Here is a 27,121-nt window from a genome sequence, read left to right as displayed (position 1 = left end):
ACAGCAACCCACCGGGCAACTTCTGGCGACCTAGACTTGCGGTGCTCGAGACTCGGTGTTAGAGCCTGTCACACCACTAGGCATACGGATATATATAGATTATTATATAGATGGATTATATAAAAAGCCATTGAAAATATTAATGAATAGTAAAGTAAATTTATTTGGCTTTTGATTGAGACTAATTTTAGAACTTTATGTTGACAAATAACAGAGATATCATTAAAAAACCGCAACAACGATATATCGTGCCTTAGCACTTTTCATCAGAATAGCAGACAACGATATATCGGTCCGTAGCACCCAAAGGGTTAAAGAAGTTTAAGTTTAAGTTTTAGGTTTTAGTAAGAAGTTTAATTTTTTCAAGGTTTTAAATTGGAGTTCGATTGATAATATTATTTATTTTATTGATTTGAAAAAAATGTTCAGAAGAAATAGTAGCCTACCTTTGAGTTGTAGGATTTATACTTTTAATTTATTCTGTCGTCTCCATCGTCTTCATGTCGATAACTCCATCGAGGTCTATTTCACGGGCTCTCTTATTTTCTACGCTTAGCCGAGCAAGATTAGATGCGTCATACTACTCCTCAAGTAACTTTTTATTATTTTTAATTAAAAAAAGACCGCTCTGCACTTGCTACAGTAACTGGTAGCGTCAAAAAAAAAAAAATAAAAGCAGTGCATATGTCTGGGAAGCTTGATGCTATAGTATGATTTTCAATTATCAAAAGCTCTGCTAGCTGCCGAATCGAGGTTATTTTTACAATTTCAGTCTTAAGGCTTCTCTGAAAGAATTCAACTGAAAACTGAGGTCTTTGCTGAGGTCTTCTTCATACTCAGAAACAAGCACATTCACTTTTTCCGACACTCCTTTGTCACTCGCTTGTATCAAAAATTTTGGAGTGAGCACAATGAATAGTTTGCTAACCCTACACATAGCTTGAAATCTGGTTGTTAGCTGAGCAATGACTGTGTCTAAGGCTGCATAAAATACTGTTGTTTTGAAATATTTCCCCCTGTCCACCAATCTCTCGTCTTGGCTCAGTTCATCGAAGTGCTTTTTTACTTTCCTGACTCTTTTATCATTAAATTCGTTATTCACTCCCCAATCTCTCGCTAGGTCGATCGCGGCTTTTTTAATTCATCAAAATTGCTCCTTGCTAAAGTCAAATTTTCTTTTACTCTCTCTAACTGCATAGTTGCTTCGAAGAGATCAGTCTTTGTTTTGTAAATTGTTTGGTGCTACATTCAATACTTCAAGAATTTTTGTATGCATAATGACTAAAAACACAAATGAAAAACTATCAAGTTGTCTTTTCAAACCAATTGCTTCACTCCTTTCTTTTGGTTTTGAAGATAGAAGGACAATTTTTGTTAGAGATTTCATCACATCTACAAAGCAGTATCCAAGCGCCTTCAATGAATCCACCCTTGATGACCATCTAGTGGGGCAAAGTCGCTTCAAATCTTTGTTTGAATCAGAGAGAAAAGAAGTAAATCTTATCTATAAGTAAGTGGTTTAAATAGTCTCACCGGATGTATAAATTTTAATGATTTGTAATCAAACAACATTCCTAATTTTTCAATAAGCTCACTACCAGCACACAATTGTTGAAGCTCTGTCAATGGAACTATAATAATTATTATTATTACGAGTAGATTTGAACAATGATTGTTTTTCTTTCTCGCCTTATTCATTATTTTCTACTTGTATTCTCTTGATATTAATTTATAACCAGACTGATAACATTGTTCTATTGCATATTTCTTCTTACACAATGAATGAAACCTGTCATTTTCCACAATAAAACTTCTGCTTTTTTATCAAAAGTTACTTCCATGATTATTTAATTTTTCTTTTTCAAGTATGCAATATATAATTATCATTTCGGGCGTTAACTCGGGCCCCCTAGACGGGGTAATTTTATTTTTTCTGAAAACGTATATTAGCCTACATATTATCCCGATTATCCGGGCCCTAGCCCGGCCCCCCCGTGCCGTGGGGGTATACGTTACGCCATTGGGCGACTGAATACAATGGAATATACTCTGTACAAATATTTGACTTGTACAACTTTTGACTTGGGAAGGGCATGCGCAGCAGAGGAGGCAAACGGCGGTAGGGATACAACGGCTGCGCAGTGCGCAGTTGCCATTCTAACCAGCCAACATTCCTCCAATTTCTCGTGAGTATTGAAGCGCTCATGTAAAACTCACGGAGTATCCTGTCTGGAATCCTTCAGTCGACTGACGCTAATCGACAAATTGGCAACTGCGCTTCTATCTATCACCCTATATTCATCACTGTAATTGGCTGATCTCCCTCCATTTCTCTGCATCGCAGGGTGCCCACAGCATGTTTTGATGTCGCAAGTTGCGACATGAGGCTGAATTTGGGGGGGGGGATTCTTGGAAAAAAACTAGGGAAAAAGAGGGGGATTTTTCAATATGCAGTTTTCAAATACCTAAATGGATACAAAATTTTGACAATTCTGGGGGGGAATTTTGCGACATGGACCATTGATGGGCACCCCTGCTGCGTCGCATATTCCTCCAAGTCAAATATTCTGGCTTGAATTCTGGATTATGATATTTAAAAATATAATTAATTATTCGATGAGTTTTACAAACGACAGACTGAAAAATTATTTAATGATATGGAAATTAGATGACATTTTATAATGATAATAGTATGATTGTGGTGCATCTACATGAAACGGTGAAGCTCAAACATATAAATGCCCATTTTTGGAGAAGGATATTTTATTTTTCTCATCAACACTTCACCATGAGAGAGAGAGAGAGTGTGTGTGTGTGTGAGAGAGAGAGAGAGAGTGTGTGTGTGTGTGTTCGATGCATTAGGCCTATTCCCATTCCGAATTCTAGATGCATTATTCATATTATTACTGGGCATTTCACCATTACTCTCTTTAGTTAACCACTTCCATGCATACCATGTTTAGCAGAGAGAGACAAATTATTACGAACTGGCTATTCACCTAGACCAAATGTATTACAAAAGAATGTTTTGCATACCTCTTTCCTTTCATTATCTATTGTATCATGTAACATAATATTATCAACCCGAATCAACAATAACCTGAAAATGGAAAAATTGACATACGAGGTTTTGAATCATTACCATCGATATAGCCTTTCCTAATCAGTTGATGCTATTATAAAAACAAGAAATGGTATCAACCATAATTCTGGAATATACATTATTTTGAATAGGAAATTCAAAATAAAGTTCTCGAAAAATGTTCAGTAAAAATGAATTATTACTTCTATTGACATTATAATTTATCAATAATGTTTCGTTTTTAAGTAAAATTGATAAATTATTATCTATTCAAACATGGTTTCTAGCTGTCTTCTCCAATTTCTTTTTACATGTTATCTTATCCCAAGTTGTTGAAAAAAAATGTTTTTTGAACATTCTTTATATAATTTCTGGTCTCATAGATAATAAATCTAGTCGTTGTTTTCATAATAATTCAAGCATGTTACATTATCTTACAATTTGTGATTAGGATTTTAGTGCGAAATTGTTGAACTCGCATTCAGCCTTACTGTATTGTTTTGTGAACTTGGTTATTATTTCAAATTGTTGAATGTTTTAAAAATAATTATGTATAGTGTTCGAAACTTGTACATATCTAAAAATTGGAACTCTTGGATGCTGCTTTTTAAAAATGTTATATCTGTGATTCCAATTATAATAATAATTATTCGTTTTTGTAATTATGTTGAATAAATGATTAAATATTTCTAAATGGAAAGGAATTTATTGATGATTTGCTATTTCAATTTCCTCAACTTGTGTATCTCATTCAAATTCTATGTGGATTCAACTTGGATGATTTTGAGGGTAGGGATGATGGTTACATCATGTGCCTCATTACTCTTTATTGCTAATAAGGTGATGGGTTGTAATGGATGAAAATCAGATATAAATAAAATGGATTTACACTTCCAAAACTCTGGGAAGTAATTTTAAAGCTTATGTCTGTTGGTGGAGCTGGCCTCAAGCATCCTACTTTCCAATTAGAGAACTGAGAGCACAAGGCTTAGGCTATATAATTCATGCTATAAGATACGGTACTTATGATCGGATAAATCCTTTACTCAATTGAATGAATAATTATTGTTATTTTTACGTGAATGATGCAGACGACAAGCACAAGACCATCTATGGCCTACTACGTGTTCGACATCTATGGAGCTGTCGAAGAATTTTGATATCGATGGCAGGAATCAACAAATAATAAACCATACATTGGTTCTACACAATGCTACTAACAAAAATGCAAGCTCAGCTAATCTACGGGCAGAAAAATCCTATTTAAAGCTCAACCTTTCCCTGTAGCATAAAATCATGAAAGTTTTAGACTTTTCAATAGTTGAACACTTTTTGATAATCATTCAATCAAATGCTCCCTTGAGAAAACAATTCCACTCAATAAAGTTTACATATTTTTGTTATAATATCTATTCATTAATATAATCACAATTCATATAGTTATGATTGTGGGAGGGAGCAATAGGCTTGGCTCAAAACCAATCACAAATTTTATAAACAGTATCAATTACAAAATAATGCTCTTAATTGCCTCCAGTCCCTTGGCCTTCCATACAAGACCAAAGTCCCTGCTATATTGCCTACGATTGACATCCTATTTTGTCTTGAAAAATTTTTATTGTGTCACCTCTTATCCTAATAGTCAAGTGATTTTCATTCTTATCCGTTAATTAGAATTACATATAATTATTTTCAATAATATAGAGACATGTACTCGTATTTTCTGAGAAAGTAGACTGCAGCAAGGATGGATGCATACTATATCCTGTACAAAATTACTTCTTACTTGGGATGGACATGCGCAGCAGAGAAAGCATACAGCGTGAGGGATACAGAGGCGCGATGTTGCCGTTTTGAAGCGGCCAGCGTTCTCCAACTTCTAGTAACTGTTCATGTGCTCATGCTACACATGCGAAGTTGCCTGTCTGAAAGCAGTCAGACGACTGACAAACTGGCAACTGCGCTTCTACCTATGACTCTATTGATCACTGTAATTGGCTGATCTCCCTCCATTTCTCATATTCCTCCAAGTCAGAAGTAATTTTGTACGGACTATAATGATGTGTGGAGTGTAGCTGGCACTCGACCGCACTGCGGCCCGTACTACAGTTTATAAATGAAGGCTCTCATTAAGAGCCCATGTAGGCCTACTTGGACAAATGGCAATCGCACAGCATGAATAGAACCTTACTGAAGGAGCTCTGCATCTTCTTTTGAGTCAAAACATAGTGTAGATTCAAGCTTGAGAGTGTTGAAAAACGGTGCTAGGAACTTTGGGACCAATACTTTTTGGGACTAAAGGGCTCCGACATAAGAGAGGATAACCTGATTCTCCCCAAGGAGATTCAGACATTGTTCTTAAACACAAAAGCGTTGAACACATAGAATTAGCGAGACGTTTGCAGGCCTATTCAACTATTTATAAATATACCTCATATAGATCTATTTATTTAGATTTTGAAGTTGAATTACTATTTCTGCTACTTGATCAGGGGAATATTAATTTCTAATTTTCATTGGATCAAGAAACTTAGATCTAATAACATGCTAAAAAAGTCCTTCTGAAGATGGATGTAATAAAAATAGACTGTTTATCTACTCAGTTCACAGAACTATTTCTAAAAATGAATTTATGTATGGTTTTAATTCAGTGACAGAAGCTTGTGAACCTGTCGAAAAGGCCGACTATTGTTTGTTAATCACTTCGCAAGTGGAGACCCCAGACTTGGTCCAAAATTCCTCTTTTTCCTTGTTGGTCTCAAAGTTCCGGTCACCTTGGAAAACATAGAGCAGTATGTTTAAAAATTATTTTCAACACTCTCAAGCTTAAAGCTATCTCGCCGCTCAACTATGTTCTATTGTTACTCCTTTGCGATTGGCGCCTTTCAGATCCATCTGCTATTATTTGTGTATCAAATTCACTCTTTTTAGTCGAATAAGAATGCTATTGAAAGACGTTATGAGCAGTACAAAATAAAAAAACATATTTTATTTCATTGTATTTTTATAGATTATGAATGAATAACTACTTACCGAAAGTAAAACATTCAAGTAGCAGAAAATGTATGGAACGCAAATATATATCCACTTTGACCCATTTTGTCTGCAGAAAAAGAAGTGTCATCTTTAGAATTTAATTATGTCATCCCAATCATATAACTCATAAACAATTTAATATCGGACCAGTAATCTTAATTCATATGAAATCACTCTTTATATTAACTATAGAACATGAATACATCTGACAGCTCTAACTAAGAGAACTAGGGCCAATTTGGTGGGCGTTTTCAGACGAGTCGGCAGGGCAGGAAGCTCTCCGATTGGCTGATTATCAGCTGATTGGGTTGCCGATCGGGAATCAGCTGAAAATCAGCCAACCAGAGAGCTTTCTGCCTTGCCGACTTGTCTGAAATCGCCTGAAAAAAGGTACGTATGGTTTGGGCCTAACTTTACAGGTGCCGAGCGAAGCAATTCAGAAGTAGACTATGAGTGATCGGTCATCAATTAATAAAACTCATACTTCGCCTTGAATTAATAATATCTAATCATTTCAACTAACGTGTTCCTAATGGACACATTAAGCGTCGGTCCCGGCTGCCCAAAAGCAGTCGTTAAGTAATGTCAGAGGCCCTCACAATACAATTGATCAGGTTCGATCTGAGAACTCTTGATACCACACCTGAGCCAGTCAGGTCACTCGGACCTGATTAATTAACCTCAGCACAACCCAACACTAATATTAATTATATACAAACATTAGCTGCGGAGCCTTTTTGTCGTAGTAGTAGCAGTAGTTTCTTCTGCGCATGTGTAGAGTTCAAGTTTCTAAGTAGTGTTACAAATGGCATTAAATAATTCAGGAGCATTCAGTGCTCTAGAAGTCGTCTCCCATGTAGTATTGTTCATTACTCACCAAAAGCATAGCTTTTTGGGTTCGGGAAGCAGCAAAGTTTACTCTTTGAAATTTAAACAGCTGTAACATCCTGAATAAAGTTCCCTCGCAAAGAGAATACAAAAGTGTAATATACTACTCGTTCCCAGTTGTTCATATTATTACGGCCGCAGAAACGACCTGAAAATCGGGTCTAGTTTTCACATCAATACATTTGAAATCACATTATTCCGCACTTATCTCTGCCCAAGTTATCAGATATCTAGATTTCATCAATTTTAACTTGTTTTTGATGTGATGTCATAAATCTTCTAATTTGATATATTGAAAGTTTGTTATATTTTCTCGGCAACTTCTTCGCTCATGCTTGTGAGTTTTCGAAAATCAGTGGAGGTTTTGATCGCAAATCTGGGCGGACTGCGGTGGACGAGCCAGGTAAGGCCTACAAGATCAAATATCGTTGAGTGTAGAGTGTAAGTTTTTTACTTCATGTTACCCACATTGCGATAATTCGAATTATTACTTGAATTTCGGTCAAAAAATCTATATTGCTTCAATCTAAATCATAGAGATAGCATGAGCAGATATCCCATGGTATAGGTTGTAAACTCAAACCGATTACCGAAAAAAATTACTGTCGAATACTGTTTATTATTACTGTTTTGGCCGGATGAGAGTGTAATAACGGCACAGTATGGCTACCAGTGTCACATAGCTTCACAAAAAAAGAAGTACTTGGACTATCGGCTTGAGTTAACATTGAAAATTGGAACATAAACACCCTACACCTTGCGATATCTTCTTATGCTATTCTTTTCTCTATGATTTAAAAACATTATTTATTTCAAGTATCTGACAATATAGTGAGGTAATAATATACTGCTTGGTATAGTTCAATAGTGAGGTAAATCAGATCACTTTTTTGCAAGCTGCTTTCAAGTGTTGTAAAACAGAATGTTATGCTGAAGTATGAATGAATGTATATGAGATGTCAAATATTTTTTCCTACAGTTACGTTGAAAAGTGGCCATTGCTGCACTGATTACAGAACGCAAAGAATCACTTTTCCGCTCCAGTGCGGGAAAAATTTTTCTGCACTCCAGATTTGCAACATGGCAGCGCAAAATACTTAGTAGGTTATATGGAGCAACAGTGCAGCAAAATCAAAATGAAGTTGGTAACAGTGACTGCTGTGGCTGCTATAGTGAGCAGAGGTGCAACCAAGCACAACGCGCTAATTATCATTCATTATATATTATAACGAGGACAGCAACAGCACAGTGCCACCACAGCACACACCACACAGCCGCCTCGCCATTCAAACACTACTAAGTTATTTGATGGATTTCAGGCAATTTTACCCATAATTACCCACTTTTCATATTCAATGGTAACTGTGGGAAAAACTTAATGTGAAATACGTGCGCAAAGTTCCTCTGCTGCACTCAAGAAACCATTCCGCCCTCGCCTACGGCTCGGGCGTAAACGTTTCTTTCGGTGCAGCAAACTGACACTTTGCGCACTAGTTGCACAAATAACTATTCTGCTCTCTTTATGGAAAATAACAATTGTTCCTTTGATTTCAAGAAATTACCAAGAATAAAATATTTATAATTTCTTGTCAATATACGATGTTATTGTTGTTTCTAAAGTATTTTACTATGTTGTGTATTAATTGTTGTAATATCATATTAGAAACCCGTTCGTTCTCCTTCTCATTCTTATTCTTCAGACTAGGAAGATGCAAACGACAAATGAAATAAAGCTATCGATTGGCAGCTTAGTTGGGTGTAAAAAGGTGTCGGTCTATGATGGCAAAGAATATTTCTCTTTCCAAGGAATACCATTCGCAGAGCCTCCTCTGGGAAAACTCAGATTTAAGGTATCTATATTTTATTGTAGGTCCAATATAATATGTAAATCCTCATTTTTTACTGGATGCCAACGAAATCTGATTATTTATGAGTTAAAAATCACTTCCGTGTGGTTCGGAACATCTGAAGCTGTAGATTCGCTAATCTGCTATCATCATGCTCTGTCTCATAATATTACCACGTATAGGCGGCAAGCCTGTAATAATTGATAATAAACATGACATGTTTAGAGGGTTTAGAGTCAAAGAATTGTATCTACAAAAGTGGCATTTTTCAGGAATCGAGAAAGTTTGGATCTGACTCACGAAAACAAGTTATTACACAACTCTAATCAGTCATATTAAGCAAACAACTGCAAATATCTCTTTAATTATTTGTTAGGAAATGTCTATTCCAAATTCATTGTTGAAGTATTCATTTTTGACCATATTTTCCCCTTTTTAAATAGATGATTATGACATACAACTCTTTGTCTCTAACATACTGATGTATAGACCATATTTTTCTCAAAAATAATAATATAAATCCTGATAATTAATATATTAGCAACTATAATTGAATCAAATATTACCGACCACTTTATCACAAACATGCATATAAATAATAACAGAATAAAACCTGAAAGTAATGAATTGACTAATACTAGAATGAAAATCGACTATGAGAATCTTTATCGTTGCTTAGAGAATGAAAGATGGGACAATATACTTGATAATAATTCAGAGAACATTGATAATTTGGTTAATAATTTTGTAAATACTCTGACGGACCAAATAAGGAAAAATTCAAAAACTTTTAAAATACCACATAAAAGGAGACCCTTAAAATAATGGATTAGTCAAGGCATTATTAACTCTATTAGAAAAAGGGACAAGATGCATAGAGAGTTGAATAAGCAACCATTCAATAATGGATTGAAGGAGGAATATAATCGGTACAGAAACACTCTGAACAACTTGATAAAAAATGCAAAAATAGAATACTTAAAAGATAAATTTCAATTTTATAAGGGTAATATGAAGAAGACATGGGAATGCATAAAGGGGATTACAAACAACAAAAATAGGGATTTTCAACCCAAAATTGAAGCTAATGTATTAAATGAGCACTTTGCAACAGTTGGCCAGTCTTATGCTAATAATTTGATACAGAATAATCGAATTGAAATCCCAGAGTCTACCTCCTGGAGACCTTTGAATAGCTCCTTCCTAAATCCAACCGATACTGCGGAAATAAATAAATTTATACATGAGCTTAAACCAAACTCGTCTTCTGGTGTGGATAACATTAGTGGAATTTGTTTAAAAAAAATCTCAAAATTCATTGCTTGCCCTCTCTGGAATTCATTTTTAATAGGTGTTTTCTATTAGGATATTTTCCGAATAAATTCAAGGACCTTGCAAATCCTCAAAACTATAGACCTATTAGCTTTTTAACCAATTTGTCAAAAATTATGGAAAAATTATAAAAGTTCGATTGATGGACTTTCTTAGAAAAAACAATTTTATTTCGAGTGACCAGTATGGTTTTCAAGAAGGTAAATCCATCAAAGATGCTGTCTTACACTTGACAAATTTAATAAATAAAAGTTTTGATTGTAATAGAAAAACACTTGCTATATTTTTGGACTTGGCAAAAGCCTTTGATTCTATACCACATTCTATCCTTTTTCATAAGCTAGATTGTTGTGGAATAAGAGGAATAACAAAAGAATTATTTGTAAGCTATTTGACAGATTGAATCCAAATTTTAACAATAAATGATAAAACTGAGCATTCAAAATATAAAAGAGTTTGGACTTCCACAAGGAACTGTACTATCGCCGCTACTTTTTTTTATTTATGTCAATGACTTATTGAAAATAAGTTATTGACATGAAATAAGTTATTAATAATTTATTGAAAATTGATATACCTAATGGTGTTACACCATCATTTGCCGATGACACTGCTCTAATCTTCTCAGGCTCAACATGGAATGAAACATTTAACTCTGCTAATCGTGGTCTTGAAATAGTTAAATCGTGGTTGAACAGCCATATTTTAACTCTAAATGCGAGTAAAACTAAATACTCCCCTAACAGAAGTGGTCAGCCACCTGATGAGCTTGAGCTGATAATACACTGTCATAACAATATCACTGTTAACTGCACTTGTCCAATAATAGAAAGAGTTAAATCAATCATTCTTAATAAGCCAAGGGCTTTTTCTAGTAGTGAAACATTTGCCGAATTTAAAGTGATGACAGTACGTCAAATTTATATAAAGAAACTTCTCTACTATGCATGGATGAGGAAGGATGAATTTACAGTGAATAATAACGTTTCTATGTATAACTTGAGAGTTACATCTCATAACATTATAATATTAACTATTCAGATTTGACAATAGTGCGAAGACAATTGGGGTATCTTAGCTCAAAAATAATAAATATCATGCCAAATGCATTGTCAGAATCTCTTTCTAATAGGGGTTAGACAGGGGATGGAACAGATAAATAAGTGGGTGATACAAAAATTTTTCTTTGACATCAGTCAAATATTATAATTACTAGTAATTTATTGTTGAACTTCAATTTTTTGTAGCTTTGATTATTAGTTAAAAAAATTTTATATTGTCTAAACAGCTGATACTCTCACTCAGCGATCAGGGTTTTGCCCTTGCTGGGTGGTGCCATGTAATTTTAATTTATTTGTAAAATAGCATAATATTATAATCTAGAATATTTCTTTCGTAAGTTTTTATTTTGTTTTTATGGGCAATAAAGATGTTTAAAAAAAAATCAAATATTTAGGTGTTTCCGTGGATCAGTATGTTAAATGGGACATTCACATCCAGAATCTATGCTTCAAACTAAAATATTTAATAACAATTTCCTACAGAATTAACCAATTAAAAGGTTTAAATATTTTGAGAACGATTTACTACGCTTATGCTCATTCACTTTTCCATTATAATATAGAAGTATGGGGAGCAGAGCAGCGTATGACACTCATTTAAAAAAAAAACTTTTTATAATACAAAAGCATATTATTAGAGCTGCGCTTGGAAGACCCAGACTCTATCCCAGCAGATTAATATTTGAAGAGATGGATCTACCAACGTTACGTCAAACTTATGTGACAAATTTAATTATTTTTATTAATAAAAATACTTTTTATAAATATTTAAATATTCTAAATATTTTTATTAATACACATCAATTTACCCGTCGCACAATCCCTTATAATATACGGCCAACTGTAGTAAATGCTTTCAATATTAATTTTACTTCATTAACATCTAGTAAACACCAATTTAATATCAGAGTAATGAATTAATAAATAAAATTCCAGAAGACTTTATTAAGGATAAAATAACAAAACCAAATTGAGATTAATAAGATCGTGGGTAAAACAGAACAACTATTATTTTAAAATTGAGAATTGAGTTGGCTAAATCAACAATTTTTGGCAATATTAATTGTGTCAAAATTATTAAAACTTTACAATTTTTATATTATTTTTCTGTGTAACTATATTTTGTTTATCAAGTACTTGACTATTGATAAAATTAAACATCCATAGATTATCATCTATCAACAGAATTGTATCAATTGTACTGCTGTTCAGGGGTGCCCACAAGGGGGGGGGCATGGCGCAATTTGCGCCATCAACATTTTTGGGGGGGGCATGATTTTTTTATATTTAATGTCAACATTTTGAATCATGGCTAAAAAATCAAGGTATTAAATAGAGATATCCTAATGTAGTTAATTTTATTACTTTTTCCCACCTTTACAATGTTATATTCTGCAAAGTGTAACTCAATATAAATCATAAAAAATACAATTATTAATTATATATGTTGTATGCAGGAATTTTAGTAATTTTAAGCCTATGAGTTTGAAGGTAAGTCTTTGAAAAAAATAAATTATAACTTCATCATCCACTATTATTCTGATTTCATTTTCTTAATTTTAATTTTTAATGGTCCTGTGTTTGAGTTTCCTTGCTGTTGCAACCTAACTTTCTTAAAAGCACAATGATAAGTTAAATTGTAATGTACATTTTAATCTAATAATTATTTTAATCTCAAAGGCGTTTTATGATGATATTAATGTCTCTGAAATGGGAATGCAATTATAAACAACATCGCAAACTAAAAGAATCTCCTCTTTTATGTGAGATGAATGATTTTTGTAAAAATATAATCGTGAAGTAAGATACGTTTAATTCAAAAAATAAAGAAACTTTCGATATTTTTCTCATTTCTACAGTCTCGACAGTTCTTCGATATAAACAGTGATGCAAGATCAATTTATGGCAACTCAGCTTATAGAGCATGAAATTTTCTCTCATTTAAGACCAATCGCAACCTTTCATGTATTGTACTCATTTTAGAGACTCTTTAATAACAGTAAAATCGCAAGAAAAAGTAGAAAATAAAGATCATCATTCAATTGGCTGTAACTTTTTAACGGCATTGAAAACAGAATTAAAAGAGTGAAACATGGGAGTGAAAAGAGGAGAAAATTCATCACAACCTCGACTACTTTCTGGATTTTTTATCTGAAGTGTTCCACAAGATACGCAACGTTGCATATGCGAGACTGTGGAAATGGGGGGAATATCACAAATTTCTCACAGATTCAAAGTTGTGTATCTTGTGGAACACTTCAGATAAAAAATCCAAAAAGTAGTCCTGCGCGACCAGTCAATTCATTGGAAATAAAATTTTATTATCTTTAATATTATATAGAGAATGCTTTATCTCGATAAATTCAAGGTTCTCCAGATTAAACGGAAAACTTAAAAAAAGTCCAAAATTTTGGGGGTGAAGTCGCCCTCTGGCGTGTGAGCAAATTTCAGATTAGAATTTAGCGCCCCAAAATACAGATAGAACCATCGAAAAAAATTCTTTCGGGGCTGTTTCCTGAAAAACGACCATTTGGCTGGACTATAAGTTGTTATCCAACGATATATTAAGCGTTGTTATATTAAGCGAGCAATTTCTGTATACCTTATCTGTTTGTATTTTTCTATTTTTATATCTGGTTATCTGGCTATCTGGTTATATGGTTATTTATGTTCAACGGATATCGGAAACGGCTCTAACGATTTTCACGAAATTCGGAATATAGTAGGTTTATGATATCAAAATTCGATTGCACTAGGTCTCATCCCTGAAAAAACTCCCTGAAGGACATGAAAAGGATAATTCATCCTTGGAAAAACAGATGATGATTTCGTCGTCTGTCGATAACAGAAGATGCGTGTGCCTGTGTGGGAGATCAGCTGTGTAATCAATTAGCTCATCGTATCTCGCGAGAAATCTAGAAATTTTAATTGACTCGATCAAAATACAGTAATCTGATTTGTTGACATGAGATGGTATATATCATAATATTGAAAGTTAATCATTATTTTACAGTGATTAGTGAGTGTTATTTTGTTATTCAATTATTGGTATGTAAACAATCTAAATTAGAACTTTTATGTTTTCAAATATTTGGACTGAAAATTTCACTTGGATTCAAGTCTATGAAACATAACCTACTTTTTGGAATATTAAATATTCCAACTATAAATTTTATAGTGAATAAATCAAAATTCGAGGAAGAAACAGTTTTGGGCTGTGCCTGTTAGTCCTTCCCCAATCATTTCAAAGAATTGAGTTCTGTTTATCAATGAATAAATAACGAGCAAAGCTTGGTGCCCCGATATTTGGTATTAATAGATAGAATTTACAAAATGTACTTGTTCGGATGATATCTTTATTCCAAAAACCAAACCATTTGAAGATACATTTTGTTCGACTTGTGTTATTATTTACTCCTGTAATGTTAAAAAGTAAATACTACCAACAACACAACATCAGTGACAACCTGTTCCAATTTTTGATAAATATCGGGGCACCGAGCTCCGCTCTGGGGTACCTACAAAAGCATATAAAAATTATTAAGAAAGAAGAAATTATGATAAATATTCATAGTTCATATAGAAAGGCTCTATCTAATCACAGTGGATTGAGATTAATTCGCAGAGGAATGCAAAAATTTCTCTCACAAAAGCATGTTAAATTAATCCTGATTAATTTCACGAGAACCAAATCACAGAAGACCATCTCAAAAAGATAGCTTATCTGATTGGTTCTACTGGAATTAATCAGGATTAAAATTTAACCGGCTTTTGTACAACTGTCACTAAGTACCTGATTGAATTAGGTACAAAAGTTCAACAGCTGAGTCCCACACACATGCACTCGCTCACTCACTTCCATCATCAACAGACGACGAAATTATCAGCTGTTTTTCCAAGGATGAATAAATTCTTTTAATGTCCTTCAGCGAGTTTCCCCAGGGATGAGAACTAGTGCAATCGAATTTTTATATTATAAACATAATTCGTTAGAGCCGTTTTCGAGATCCGGTGAAATACAAATATATAAACATCTAAACATCAAAACTACTAAACAGAAATTTCTCGTTTAATAGTATAGGATTTAGAATACCCAAATTTGCCGACATTATATATTGTATGAATAAAATCGTTCCAAAATTGTATGAATGTTCACCAAAATTGCTATGCAATATTCTTTTGCAATAAAAGAATATCGATGATATTATTATTCAACTTTTTATAAGTAACCTTTACATTTAAAAAGCAAAGCCTCCCTTACTTATCTTTTAATATCCTATTAAAATTTTTGCCATGTAGTTTTTCCTGATGTAATGTAGTACTTTTTATTCCTCCCGAACAAGAACGGGTGCACTGCTAGTCTTAAAAATAATATCAAAAAGATTCTTTATTTCTATTTTAAAAAATATAAGAAACGATGGTATATATTTTTACAATATTATGAAAACAGAAAGAATTCCTCACAAGAACAAAGGTAAATAATGCCCTTTGGAAGATTAGAATGTAAGATGTGAATTTTATTGTCATACACTGACTAATGCAAAAAACTAAAGGGTTGGGAATTGGGATACTTTGGGGGGGGGCATTACACTCTGATTGGGGGGGGCTTGCGCCATTGCCCTTGGGGGGGCTGGGCACCCCTGCTGCTGTTATTAGATCAAAAAATTTATTTCTTATTTTTAGAACTCTGTGCTGCAGGTCAAGGCTTCTTTTTCCAGTCACGCCAAAAACTATTGTAATTTAATGATTATTTTGTTTGTAAAAATATCTATTGTATTTGGCAATAAATTCATTATTCAATTGTCAATAAAATAAATCTATTCCCTTCGCAGGAGCCGAAACTCTTGAGGGCGTCACTCTTAGCAAAAAAATGTATCTCTACAGGTTGTTTCAGCCTATTTGCTGCTTTAATTTCAACTGATATGATTTTGTGCGAAATTTTAATGTCTTAATTGTGTGATAATTCCTGTTTTGAATTAAGCAATAAGTTATTGTCCATAAAACTTCATTGCAGCATTAATTATTTATTGTGCTCAAGTAGGCTTCAATAGTGTATTTTTCGCAGATCAAGGATATCAAATTTTGATAGAATTTATAATTGTATGACCAACTCATAAGAATATTCGTTGTTGCAACAATTTCAGGATCCGTTGCCAATAAAGCCATGGCAAGGAGTGAAGCAGTGCACCAAGCCAGGAAATCCATGCTTTCAGATTCACGAATTCAGTAATCAGCTCATTGGGAGTGAAGACTGTTTGTTTCTAAATGTCTATACTCCAAAGGCAAGTCACTTATTTCCATTCTTCTTATTAACTTGAATCGAGTTATTCATTTAATGTTAGCTATTGGATAATGAATAATTCAATTCAAGTTGAAACTTGATATAATGAATAAAGGTTTGAATTCAAAATTGCGATTGTGTTAGCACGGTTCAAATACACCTGTTGATAACTTCGAAAAAATAGCTGTTAAAAATCAAGTCAATGCAGATAGAGAGACATAATTATTAGTGTGTGATAATATTCAAAGATCATTAGTGTATTGTTTATTGTTGTTTATTGTGAAAGCATATTGTTATTCTCGATATACTTATGCTATTGCATTCTGAGGAAATGTGTTTACTCGTTATTGTTATTACAGTATAGTATTGTTGTGCATTTATTTGCAAATCGCTATCACATGTAGAATTATTAGAGATTCTATTCTCATCATTGTTTTGAGCACAGCAGCTTTAATTCCCAACGCACTCAATTGTATTATTAATTGTAATGTCGAGTCAAGAGAACATACCTAGGTAATATTCTATCAACACTAGGTAGACTAGAATATCAAATTTTGTAATTTCACCAACTGTATCGAGGAATAAGGATAATGAAGCAAGGAAATGAAACAAATTATGAAGAAATAATTAGCAAGGGAAACTTTATGTGAATATATCTATTAATTTCGTACAAAGGTTAAGAATCAAAATTATCGAGCACCATTCATGCATACGCTACCTACTTCAACTAACCAGAAACCAACAGTAGCAAATCCATTACTAATCTGAATTAGTATTTCATGACTGCACTGGATAGAGAGAGATGGAGACTGATTGTAGAGCAGGCTAAAACTAGACTATCAGGTTGTAGAGTCACATTAGTAAGACAGTTTTATAGGCTACTGTTCTATATTCAGTATTTTTATTACCTAGTGATCCCATGAATACAAAGTTGTTGTTTTAATGCGTTTGCATTATATAAAGGAATGAAAATCATGATACTCCATAATATCATATAATAAGTAAATCGTATGACCTCTTGTACACATTCCCTTCCTTCAACTTATATTCACTTGTCCACAGATTTTTGGCCCAAATGAATTGAAACCTGTAATGGTATGGATTCACGGAGGAGGTTTCACATGCGGCAGTGGTGACGATGAGCTCTATGCGCCTGACTTTTTTGTTCACAAAGATGTCGTACTGGTTTGTATAAACTATCGAGTAGGAGTTCTAGGTAAGTAGCCTACATGATTTTGTAGATCTTCTATAAAAAATCACCAACATTCAAGCTTAATTCACATCTGCAAACGTCGCATAGCCTGTGAAATAGGGCTTAACCGTTCAAGTATTTACTAAACTTTGAATAGTAACCAAATAAATAACTTGCTGCTTCAAGATTCTACTATTTTTGAATGGTCTTCCAATTCCTGAATTGAATGTGCCAAAACTTGGTGGGGTCTATATGATTCCCTTATTATTATGATGTTGACAAGAGGTTTCTGAATAATGGAGTTATTGACACAAGAGACCACGTTCCACAAGTTAAAGGCTGAATAACCCAAGTCTATTAAATGGTATCGTGCTTCATTTGGTATTATGTATCATTTGCACACTAATCATTCAGTGATGAACTTGTACAATGATAGCTTAATCGTGAATTTTGAGTACGGTATCTTTTTTTTGTATAGCCTATCGTATTCCCGTTCATTCAGATATAATCAAATCAATTTATTTTCCACATTGCATTACAAAAATATGTAGAATTGAATAAATTCGATTATTAATACAATACATTAATTTAAGTAGAAATACATTATTACATTAATGTTAGTATACAGATGGCGTGGAATACCTCCAAAAAGACTATATGTCTGTGAATAGAAATAGTAGTGTGTCTGGGTAAGTAGTAGTAGACTTCAGCAAGATTATCGCCAGTATAGATCCTTTTATTATTATTGTCTGTAATAGCTAACGGTTTTTTAAAATGTGATAGCCTGTAATTTTATGAAGAATTGGTTGCATGTATCACTTTTGACGATTCCATGAATTTTACGCTTATTATTTATTCTTACTCTTACAGTAAATTATTTTCAAATCATATTAAAATAATTCATGCAATCTTATTGATTTATTTGCAGGATTTCTTTCACTGGGCAATAGTGACGTGCCAGGAAATGCAGGGTTGAAGGACCAAGTGTTAGCTCTGAAATGGGTTCAGGAGAACATTGGTCATTTTGGCGGAGATGCTAACAATGTGACTATTTTCGGAGAAAGTGCTGGAGCCGCATCCTGTCACATTCTCTCAATGTCAAACATGGCTAGAGGTTTGTTACAATAATCTAAAACAGGGTGCTAATAATCTAAATTTTGATCCAGTAGAATTACCATTATCTTTTCTTTTTTTGTTGTTTTCTTTTAGAGACTAATAGTTTCAGCCAATCACGTCATTATCAATTGAGTGATAATTTTTTAACACTTGATTATGGCGTGATTGGCAAGACATATCTAAAAGAAAAACAAAAAGTGTACTACTAATTTTATTTTTTTAATTTCCAAGTAACCCTATTAGAATACTATAAACGAAATATTATATTTATTGCTACTTCTTGTCTACATGAATACTTTTAGATAATCAGAAAAAAAACCTGCTTCAAACTATGTACAAGTCTTGTTGCATTCAACTATTATTTATGGTAGCAAATCAAACTAAAATCGTAATCGAGATCAAATTAATTATTATCGGCTGTACGATCAATTACTAGTAAGTAATGTCCAGCAGAAATTGCATATTAGCAGCAATACAAACTATTAATTCAAAGCTACAAAAAATATATAATTCTGAAATTAAACGGAATTAACTGAATACAAGAAACAGTAGAATGGGCTATAAAATCAAGACATCAATGAAGATTGCACAGCCTTTGCGATGCCTGATGTTTTGAATTGAGTAATGCAATCTGAAGTAGGCATCAATAAAAAGTGTCCCAATTCTGTTCATTTTCACTCACCTATTGTGTACTAAATAACTTCTAATAGTATAAGTATGTTGTTTATAACTACTTCTTGAAGTAAAGGCGATTTAAATTATGCAATTTAATTGAAAATCAACATTCAGGATTATTACAGTTCTTTCCTTCTTTCGGTTCATTTTCAAAAAATTGCTTATGAAAATTCCACTGGCGCACTTCAATATAGTAAATAGTACTTTAATTTTGACCATTCAATTGTTTTCAATCACAGGACTCTTCCATAAAGTTATAATGCAAAGTGGCAGTGCACTGAACCCTTGGGGATACGTCGAGAACACCATACCCAGAGCCTTTCTACTAGGCGAGCTTCTTGGAAAGAAAACCAGCGATGCTGACGAATTGATCTCATTTCTTAGAGATCAGACTAAGGAAGATCTTATTGTTTCACAAAGCAAGGTTTTGTGTCAAAGGGTATGTACCGTATGTGTGCTGTGAATCATCCGTTATACTATTAGATACGAGGTCAGTGACAACCTAACAATGAAGATGGCATCCCTTGTAAACAAGATCTGGGGTATCTGCTATGTCATATTTTAATTCCCATCCATTCACAATACTGGGTACACTTATTAAATTTAACCTTTAGTACACTGTTTTTTATTTATTCAAGTACCTACTTTTAATTTAATACATTTGACCAAAAGCGATAGGATATTGTATACCAGTATTTCTTATAAGACAATAAAAAATAATTCCCCATGACATGATAGCCTAGACATCTCGCCACTGGTGGGGTTAAGAGTATTAGTTGATTAGAAATGTTATTTTCCTCCACCTACTGTCTAAAGTACTTACTTTACTCCCTGAAACATAATACTAAAGTGTCACTTTTTCGCTCTCGGTAGTAAAAAACAGAAAAACTCCCTAGGGAGGAAAAGTGACTCCATATAAATAACTTGGGAAGCATCTCTATTTCAAAAACTTACATGGTAATAGGTTAGAAGGTCTAAGCTCAGATGAGAAAGCATAATAGAGGTGTCTGTCATTGAGTCAACTGAATTCAATACCACAACCAGAAATTTGATCAACTCATGAAATATATGTTTGTATGATAATTATTATATTCTTAATATTAGTAGACGATAAGAATTTATACAATTTTTAAAATATTTTATTCTATTCAAAATACCAGCCAACAAATATTTTGATCTGCAATTCAAATCTGAACCGCGTGATCTGGAGTCAGCCATTTTTGGTAGCTGCCCAGCTGATATAATTGTTACAACTTTTGCCGATAGATAGCGCAATCGGCAGTACCAATCAGACGACCTTATTTTAGGTTTTAGATTTAGGTTATGTTGTTAGGAATCATTGTCACCAATACGTAAGTTATTAGAATGATTTTATTTGCAGTTTTTATAAAAAAATGTAGATGGAGGAAAAATGTTGTGTACATCACGAGCGAAAAATACTTTTTCCTACAGTTACGTTGAAAAGTGTCCATTGCTGCACTGATTACAGAACGCAAAGAATCACTTTTCCGCTCTAGTGCGGGAAAAATTTTTCTGCACTCCAGATTTGCAACATGGCAACGCAAAATACTTAGTAGGTTATATGGAGCAACAGTGCAGCAAAATCAAAATGAAGTTGGTAACAGTGACTGCTGTGGCTGCTATAGTGAGCAGAGGTGCAACGAAGCACAACGCGCTAATTATTATTCATTATATATTATAACCAAGGACAACGAGGACTTTAGGATTTTAGGATTAAGGTTTTTATCAATAATAAAATTACACAGAAAAACATTTGATGCATTTCAGGCAATTTTACCCATAATTACCCACTTTTCATATTCAATGGTAACTGTAGGAAAAACTTAATGTGAAATACGTGCGCAAAGTTCCTCTGCTGCACTCAAGAAACCATTCCGCCCTCGCCTACGGCTCGGGCGTAAACGTTTCTTTCGGTGCAGCAAACTGTCACTTTGCGCACTAGTTGCACAAATAACTATTTCTCCCTCAGGAAAATTGCTGCCCTCGGCTTCGCCTCGGGCTTCAAACTTTTTCCCACAGGGAGAAAAAGTCGTACTTTTCACTCTAGATATACAAATAACTATAGATTGATATGATTTGATTCAAGTAGAGGAATTTTGTTCAAGATATTTGCTAGAGAACGCACAGACACATTACGATCTATGATCGCTGATTCCACATATTTTCATATTATCATTGAACATATGTATAGGCTGCATATTATGTTTAGAATATAGCAATAGATAGTTTTGGAAATAGTAATTCATTTAATGGAATAAAGCTCGATTTCTACTACTCGTGTATTTTCTGGTCAAAATTTGAGTATTTGAGGTGGTAAAATCATTTTTTCAAACAACTCACTAAAAGCATCAAATACAAACTATCAATTAAAATCATATTTAAATTACGATTTTTAAACAGATTCATCAGTGAAAGACGTCAAGTTGAATTTTGTATAAGGTTTTTTTGTTAATATGAGTGTATGTTATATCGCCAATTTTCAAATATATTATTATCCATATGCACTCCTCATTACAATACTGTTGATGCAGCGTCAATGTAATGTAAAGCTGCGTACACATAAACGCGCTTCCAACCCGCACCGAGCACGCTCCGCCCTCGTTCCTCCATCGAACCACAGTCGCTCCGCCCCCGCACCCATCATGAACGTTACGGAAGATGTTAGATCTTCTCGCGTTCGCCGGTCGAACCACTCTTTCTTCCCGGTCGATCATCAATCGCTCTGCTGGAGTGACGTTCGGTTGCGGAGCAGAGCGAAAGTCTGTACGCACCTTTAGGTACCATTATATATCTAAATACGTTGCTAGCTATCTCACTAGATATGAAATTGTAACATGTGATTCAATAAAGACTCATTTTTACTTTCCTTGCCCTATTACCATAGGTAAGGAAAGTATTGCTTCCCAAAAAGATTAAGGTACCCCAATTTCTAAATTTCTATACGTTTCAAGGTCCCCTGAGTCCAAAAAAGTGGTTTTTGGGTATTGGTCTGTATGTATGTGTGGGTGTGTGTGTGTATGTATGAGTGTATGTGCTTCTGTGTACACGATACCTCATCTCCCAATTAACGGAATGACTTGAAATTTGGAACGTAAGGTCCTTACAATATAAGGATCCGACACGAACAATTTCGATAAAATGCGATTCAAGATGGCGGCTTAAATGGCGTAAATGTTGTCAAGAACAGGGTTTTTCGCGATTTTCTCGAAAACGGCTCCAACGATTTTGATCAAATACATATCTTAAATATTCATTGATAAGCTCTATCAACTGCCACAAGTCTCAAATCTGTAAAAATTTCAGGAGCTCCGCCCCATCTATGCAAAGTTTGATTTTAGATTCTCAATTATCAGGCTTCAGATACAATTAAAACAAAACATTTCGAGTGGAAAAGATTGAGCATGGGAATCTCTACAATTAATGTTCGGTAACATTTTCACCTAAAATTAAAAATAAGCTTGAAATTTGAGAAAATGTGATTATCCAATTGCAAACTGTTGGCAACTGTTGATTCTATTGAATGATTCACTATGAAGAGATAGCAGACCTCGAGTGTTTCCAGCGTTATTGCCTTGTCACCAGCTGGCTCAAATCTTTGAATAGTAGACTTTAGATGCGCGGGAACACTAGCGTCAGGTGATCAATTCTCATAACGGCAAGGAAAGTTGTGTGAGTGCGCCACGCCAGATTTCTCATGTTATGCGCATATCTTGCACAATCTGATTGATATCTTGACAGAATACATCATTTCACTAACCTTATCAAAATATATGCGGGGACACTTGTGTTTGGCATTAATTTGTTGCCTGATAACTTTATGAATGCTTTCAAATCATGTTATTTTTCTGAGTAGGAACTGAGGCAACTCTTCTATCCTTTTGTACCATGCAAAGAAGTGGCTGGCACAGGAACAAATCTTCTTACAGAATCACCTGAGAGGCTGCTCAAAAGTGGCCAATTCGCACAAGTGCCTTACATCATTGGAATGACCAGCAAGGAAGGCATCATTTCTCTTAAAGGTATCGTTGGATTTTTATGTGATTATAAAATAGAATATCTATTGTAGATTGGCCGTGAAAATATGATTTTTTATCTCTTTTTAACCCAGAGGTCACGTGTTTAAAATCCCAGATCTGATCGAATTGACCTTGATCTCGATCTCTTTATGATTAAAAATTGATCTCGAATGTTTAGGAAAAGTATTAGTAGAAAATTTTAAGTTTCGCCATAGTACAAATTACTGTATCAAACTTTGATCACTGATGTTGGCGAACACTTTTGAAACGAAGATGGGTATTTTAGTTCTAATAATCAATGTATTTTCATTTAAATTTATATAATTTCCTTCTTAAGTATAAAATCAGAACGACACGAACGTTCTGCATAATGTTACTATTTTATCATAGCAAATAGATGAGAAATTCAAGAAAATCGATAATTCCTATCAATATCTGTTACTTATATGAATTCTTAAAAATATTTTTTATTTTTCAATGAAGTTATAGAACTGGTGTTACCGTTCCGGAATAGAATCAAAAATTATATTTTTCCACTCAACATGTATTTTCTGTTCTTTATCTTTATATCTTTTCTAGTTATTCGCACATTCTCTATCATGCTAAATGCTATATTGATGATGGATTCTTTTCTAAAACGTTCTGAAGCCTAACCAAACTAATTTCCTTATCGATGACTGTAATTGGAATGTGTTCAGATGAACAACGGAAGCCACATACTACATGTTCAGTTGTGATGTCGATGTTGAGAATGCGACATAATCAACCAATAAACAACTTTGAAATCATATCCAAATCTTGCCTTTTGTAGATTTTCAAATTTTGTACACGGTTTTGGAATTTTTTTTATATTTCACTCACTCATCAGATATTATTTGTAAAAGTAATTTGTTGGACAATTCTGAAACATTTACTTTGATAATGCTTGTAGAGGAGGAATATAGCCTACTAATTTGTTGATTTTATGTTTGTTTATTTGCTGCTTGTCAAAAGAACCAAAATTGCTATCGAAATTGGAGAAAATAAACGGAGATGTTGACAGATTTGTTCCTCATGAGTTGAATGTGCCTGGTATCGCCGAACATGTATTTCCACAAGTGAAACATTTTTACTTTGGAAATCACCCTGTTTCTAGAGAAACCTTGGACCAGTATATAGATGTAAGTATCCAGTATTTAATGTTGCAGTCACTAATTTTTCATGTGGAGGAAACATAAAAATACTTAGCCACTGAAAAGGGGGATTGACATCATCAAAGTCGGCTTTTGTTAAGGTTGCATGGTTCCCCATTCATCTTGATAATCAATGGATTATTTTCTAAGAGTAGATGAAGTGATTAAATTCTTAAATGCGGCTAAAATATTATCTTAATTACTTATATAAGATTCACAAATTTATCATAATCCTATAAGAGCAACAAACTGTAAAACGTAAACACAATTCACGCAAAATCAGAAGCTGCGGCAGAACTGAATAGTGAATATGGCAATCCTGCAACCAAACTCCTATACGCCCACTATTACCATAGAGTAAAGATACTGTTTAATTCTATTTATTTATTCTCTGATATTACTATTTATTTATATTAGCGTTGTGATATAGAGCCTATATACCAACCATCACTTTGCCAAGTGATGGCACTTTTACTGCAACCATCCACCTGTGGTGCTAGCAGTCCATAGTAGTCTAGATATGAAATTACCTCGTACCGTGCTCAGTCTGTTGGTGAAGCTACCGTATGATAGCCTCAATAACAAGATTATTATCATGATGGAATAACATGATATTAATTATATATCAAATTACTATTTCAAATCGTAGTTTATAATTTCCAGAGTAATATTTTAATGCAAATTCAATAACCCCAATAACCTGGTATGATAGCCTCAATAACATGATTATTATTATCATGATGAAATTGATAACCTCAATAATTCAATAACCTCGTATGATAACCTCAATAACATTATTATTATCATGATGAAATAACATGATAGTAATTATATCACATTACTATTTCAAATCGTAGTTTATAATTTCCAGAGTTTCCATTAATTTTAATGCAAATTCAATTTCATTTCAGCTATATTCGGATCTGTGTGTTACCATTGGACTGAATAAATCATTGAAATATATTTGTAATAAAGGACTGAAAGATGTTTATGTCTACCAATTTACATTCGAAGGTGAACTGGGTTTCTTCAAACGATACATCAAAACTGTTGTGCCTGAGGCTCCACCAGGTGAGAAATCTTCCTCAACAATATTTATATTACTATTCATGACATAATGCCAAGTTCTTAGTCACAAAGTTGGAAATGTCTTTGAAATTAATTTGAACATTTCCTTCAAAGGAGTCCACAGTCAAAACACAGTCAAATGTCTGATCATAATCTGGTCATACATGATTGGTCGTTTGTAGTCAACCAATAGTTGATTCTCTAATAGGGTCCAATAATTCGGGTCTAATAGGGAATAATATCTTTGATGAAATTCGCCAATTTTCTAATCAATTGAAAATTAAGTGATGATTTTTACAATTTTGCTCTGATTATTAAACTAGTTTCGAGAGTAACCATCCATGCGAATCGTCATTATATTATAAACAAACAATTCTAGTTATGTATAACAATATATAAATGCTCTTTCCGTGTTCAATTCAAGCATTCAATTACAGGTGTGAGCCATGCAGATGATCTTGGCTACATATTTCATAGCAATTTTGTTAATGGACGAGAATTTCCACTAGCGCCAAACTGTCCAGAGAGAAAAATCGTTGACACATTCATTACGCTATGGACAAATTTTGCTGCAAATGGGTAAGGGATTTCATTAAACTCGAATATCAACTAGTTTTTTCTCATCAACTGTTGTTGCTACTTGACAATTACATTAAAAGCAGTTTAAACAAACCTACTAAAAACCTAATTGAAAAAAAAACTGAAGCAGTTCTTTTTGGTTGTTGTTTTCCAGCAATCCAAACGGAAGTAGTATTCAAGTCGATTGGAAACCAAATGATCCACACGAATTCAAGTATCTGAACATTGGAGAAGAGCTAGCGATGGTGAATTCAAAACTTATGAAGGAGAGAGACGATTTCTGGGAGAAAATTTATTCAAAATACTCTCCAGCACCAAAACTGTAATACATGTTACATTTGATTGTTAATTATCATTAGTAAGATTTTTATTTTGGAATGGGCTGAGAGAAATTTTGAATAACATATATATACCACACTTAAAAATGTGTTACAATGTTTTATGCAAGCTATTTTAAATATATTAAAATGTTATTACCGCAATAACAGCAATTTTAAATGATTGAAAGTAATACTGTAAAATCTCCTCCTTGTTTACTTGATTAAAGGGAAATATTTTTCCAAATCTTGAAAAGTTTTGAGTTTTAATAAGTTTAACTATCTTATTATCATTTAGAGTACATTCCAAGGACTATAATAGGATCATAAACTTTGATCAGAAGTGGAGTCTCAAGTACCGATAGTATTGATCACAATAACTTTCAACGACTGGAAACTATGAACTTTGAATAGTAATTGATTTCTGAGTATTGGATT

The 27,121-nt window shown here is 33.5% G+C and overlaps 1 protein-coding gene across 1 annotated transcript; it reads left to right on the top strand.

Annotated features, from left to right (window-relative positions):
- Positions 1-6,950: 6,950 nt before the first annotated feature.
- LOC111057363 (esterase E4) lies at positions 6,951-27,111 on the top strand. Its single transcript, XM_022344789.2, has 11 exons — positions 6,951-7,409; positions 8,707-8,856; positions 16,391-16,528; positions 17,590-17,743; positions 18,648-18,833; positions 19,750-19,949; positions 23,385-23,550; positions 24,541-24,707; positions 25,631-25,790; positions 26,225-26,366; positions 26,521-27,111. Exons 1-11 carry the CDS (start codon positions 7,338-7,340, stop codon positions 26,690-26,692), a joined length of 1,707 nt encoding a protein of 568 aa, XP_022200481.2. The 5' UTR covers positions 6,951-7,337; the 3' UTR covers positions 26,693-27,111.
- The last annotated feature ends 10 nt before the right edge of the window (positions 27,112-27,121 follow it).

Source organism: Nilaparvata lugens, chromosome 3, assembly GCF_014356525.2.
Source record: "Nilaparvata lugens isolate BPH chromosome 3, ASM1435652v1, whole genome shotgun sequence".
Lineage (NCBI taxonomy): Eukaryota > Metazoa > Arthropoda > Insecta > Hemiptera > Delphacidae > Nilaparvata > Nilaparvata lugens.
This window is presented reverse-complemented; position numbering and strand designations above follow the sequence as displayed.

Excerpts from the sequence above, each read along its gene's own strand:
- LOC111057363 (XM_022344789.2), top strand. The coding sequence starts at position 7,338 with ATGCTTGTGAGTTTTCGAAAATCAGTGGAGGTTTTGATCGCAAATCTG. Across the intron at positions 17,744-18,647 it reads CTATCGAGTAGGAGTTCTAG|GATTTCTTTCACTGGGCAAT; the intron begins GTAAGTAGCCTA and ends ATTTATTTGCAG. Across the intron at positions 25,791-26,224 it reads TGTGCCTGAGGCTCCACCAG|GTGTGAGCCATGCAGATGAT; the intron begins GTGAGAAATCTT and ends ATTCAATTACAG.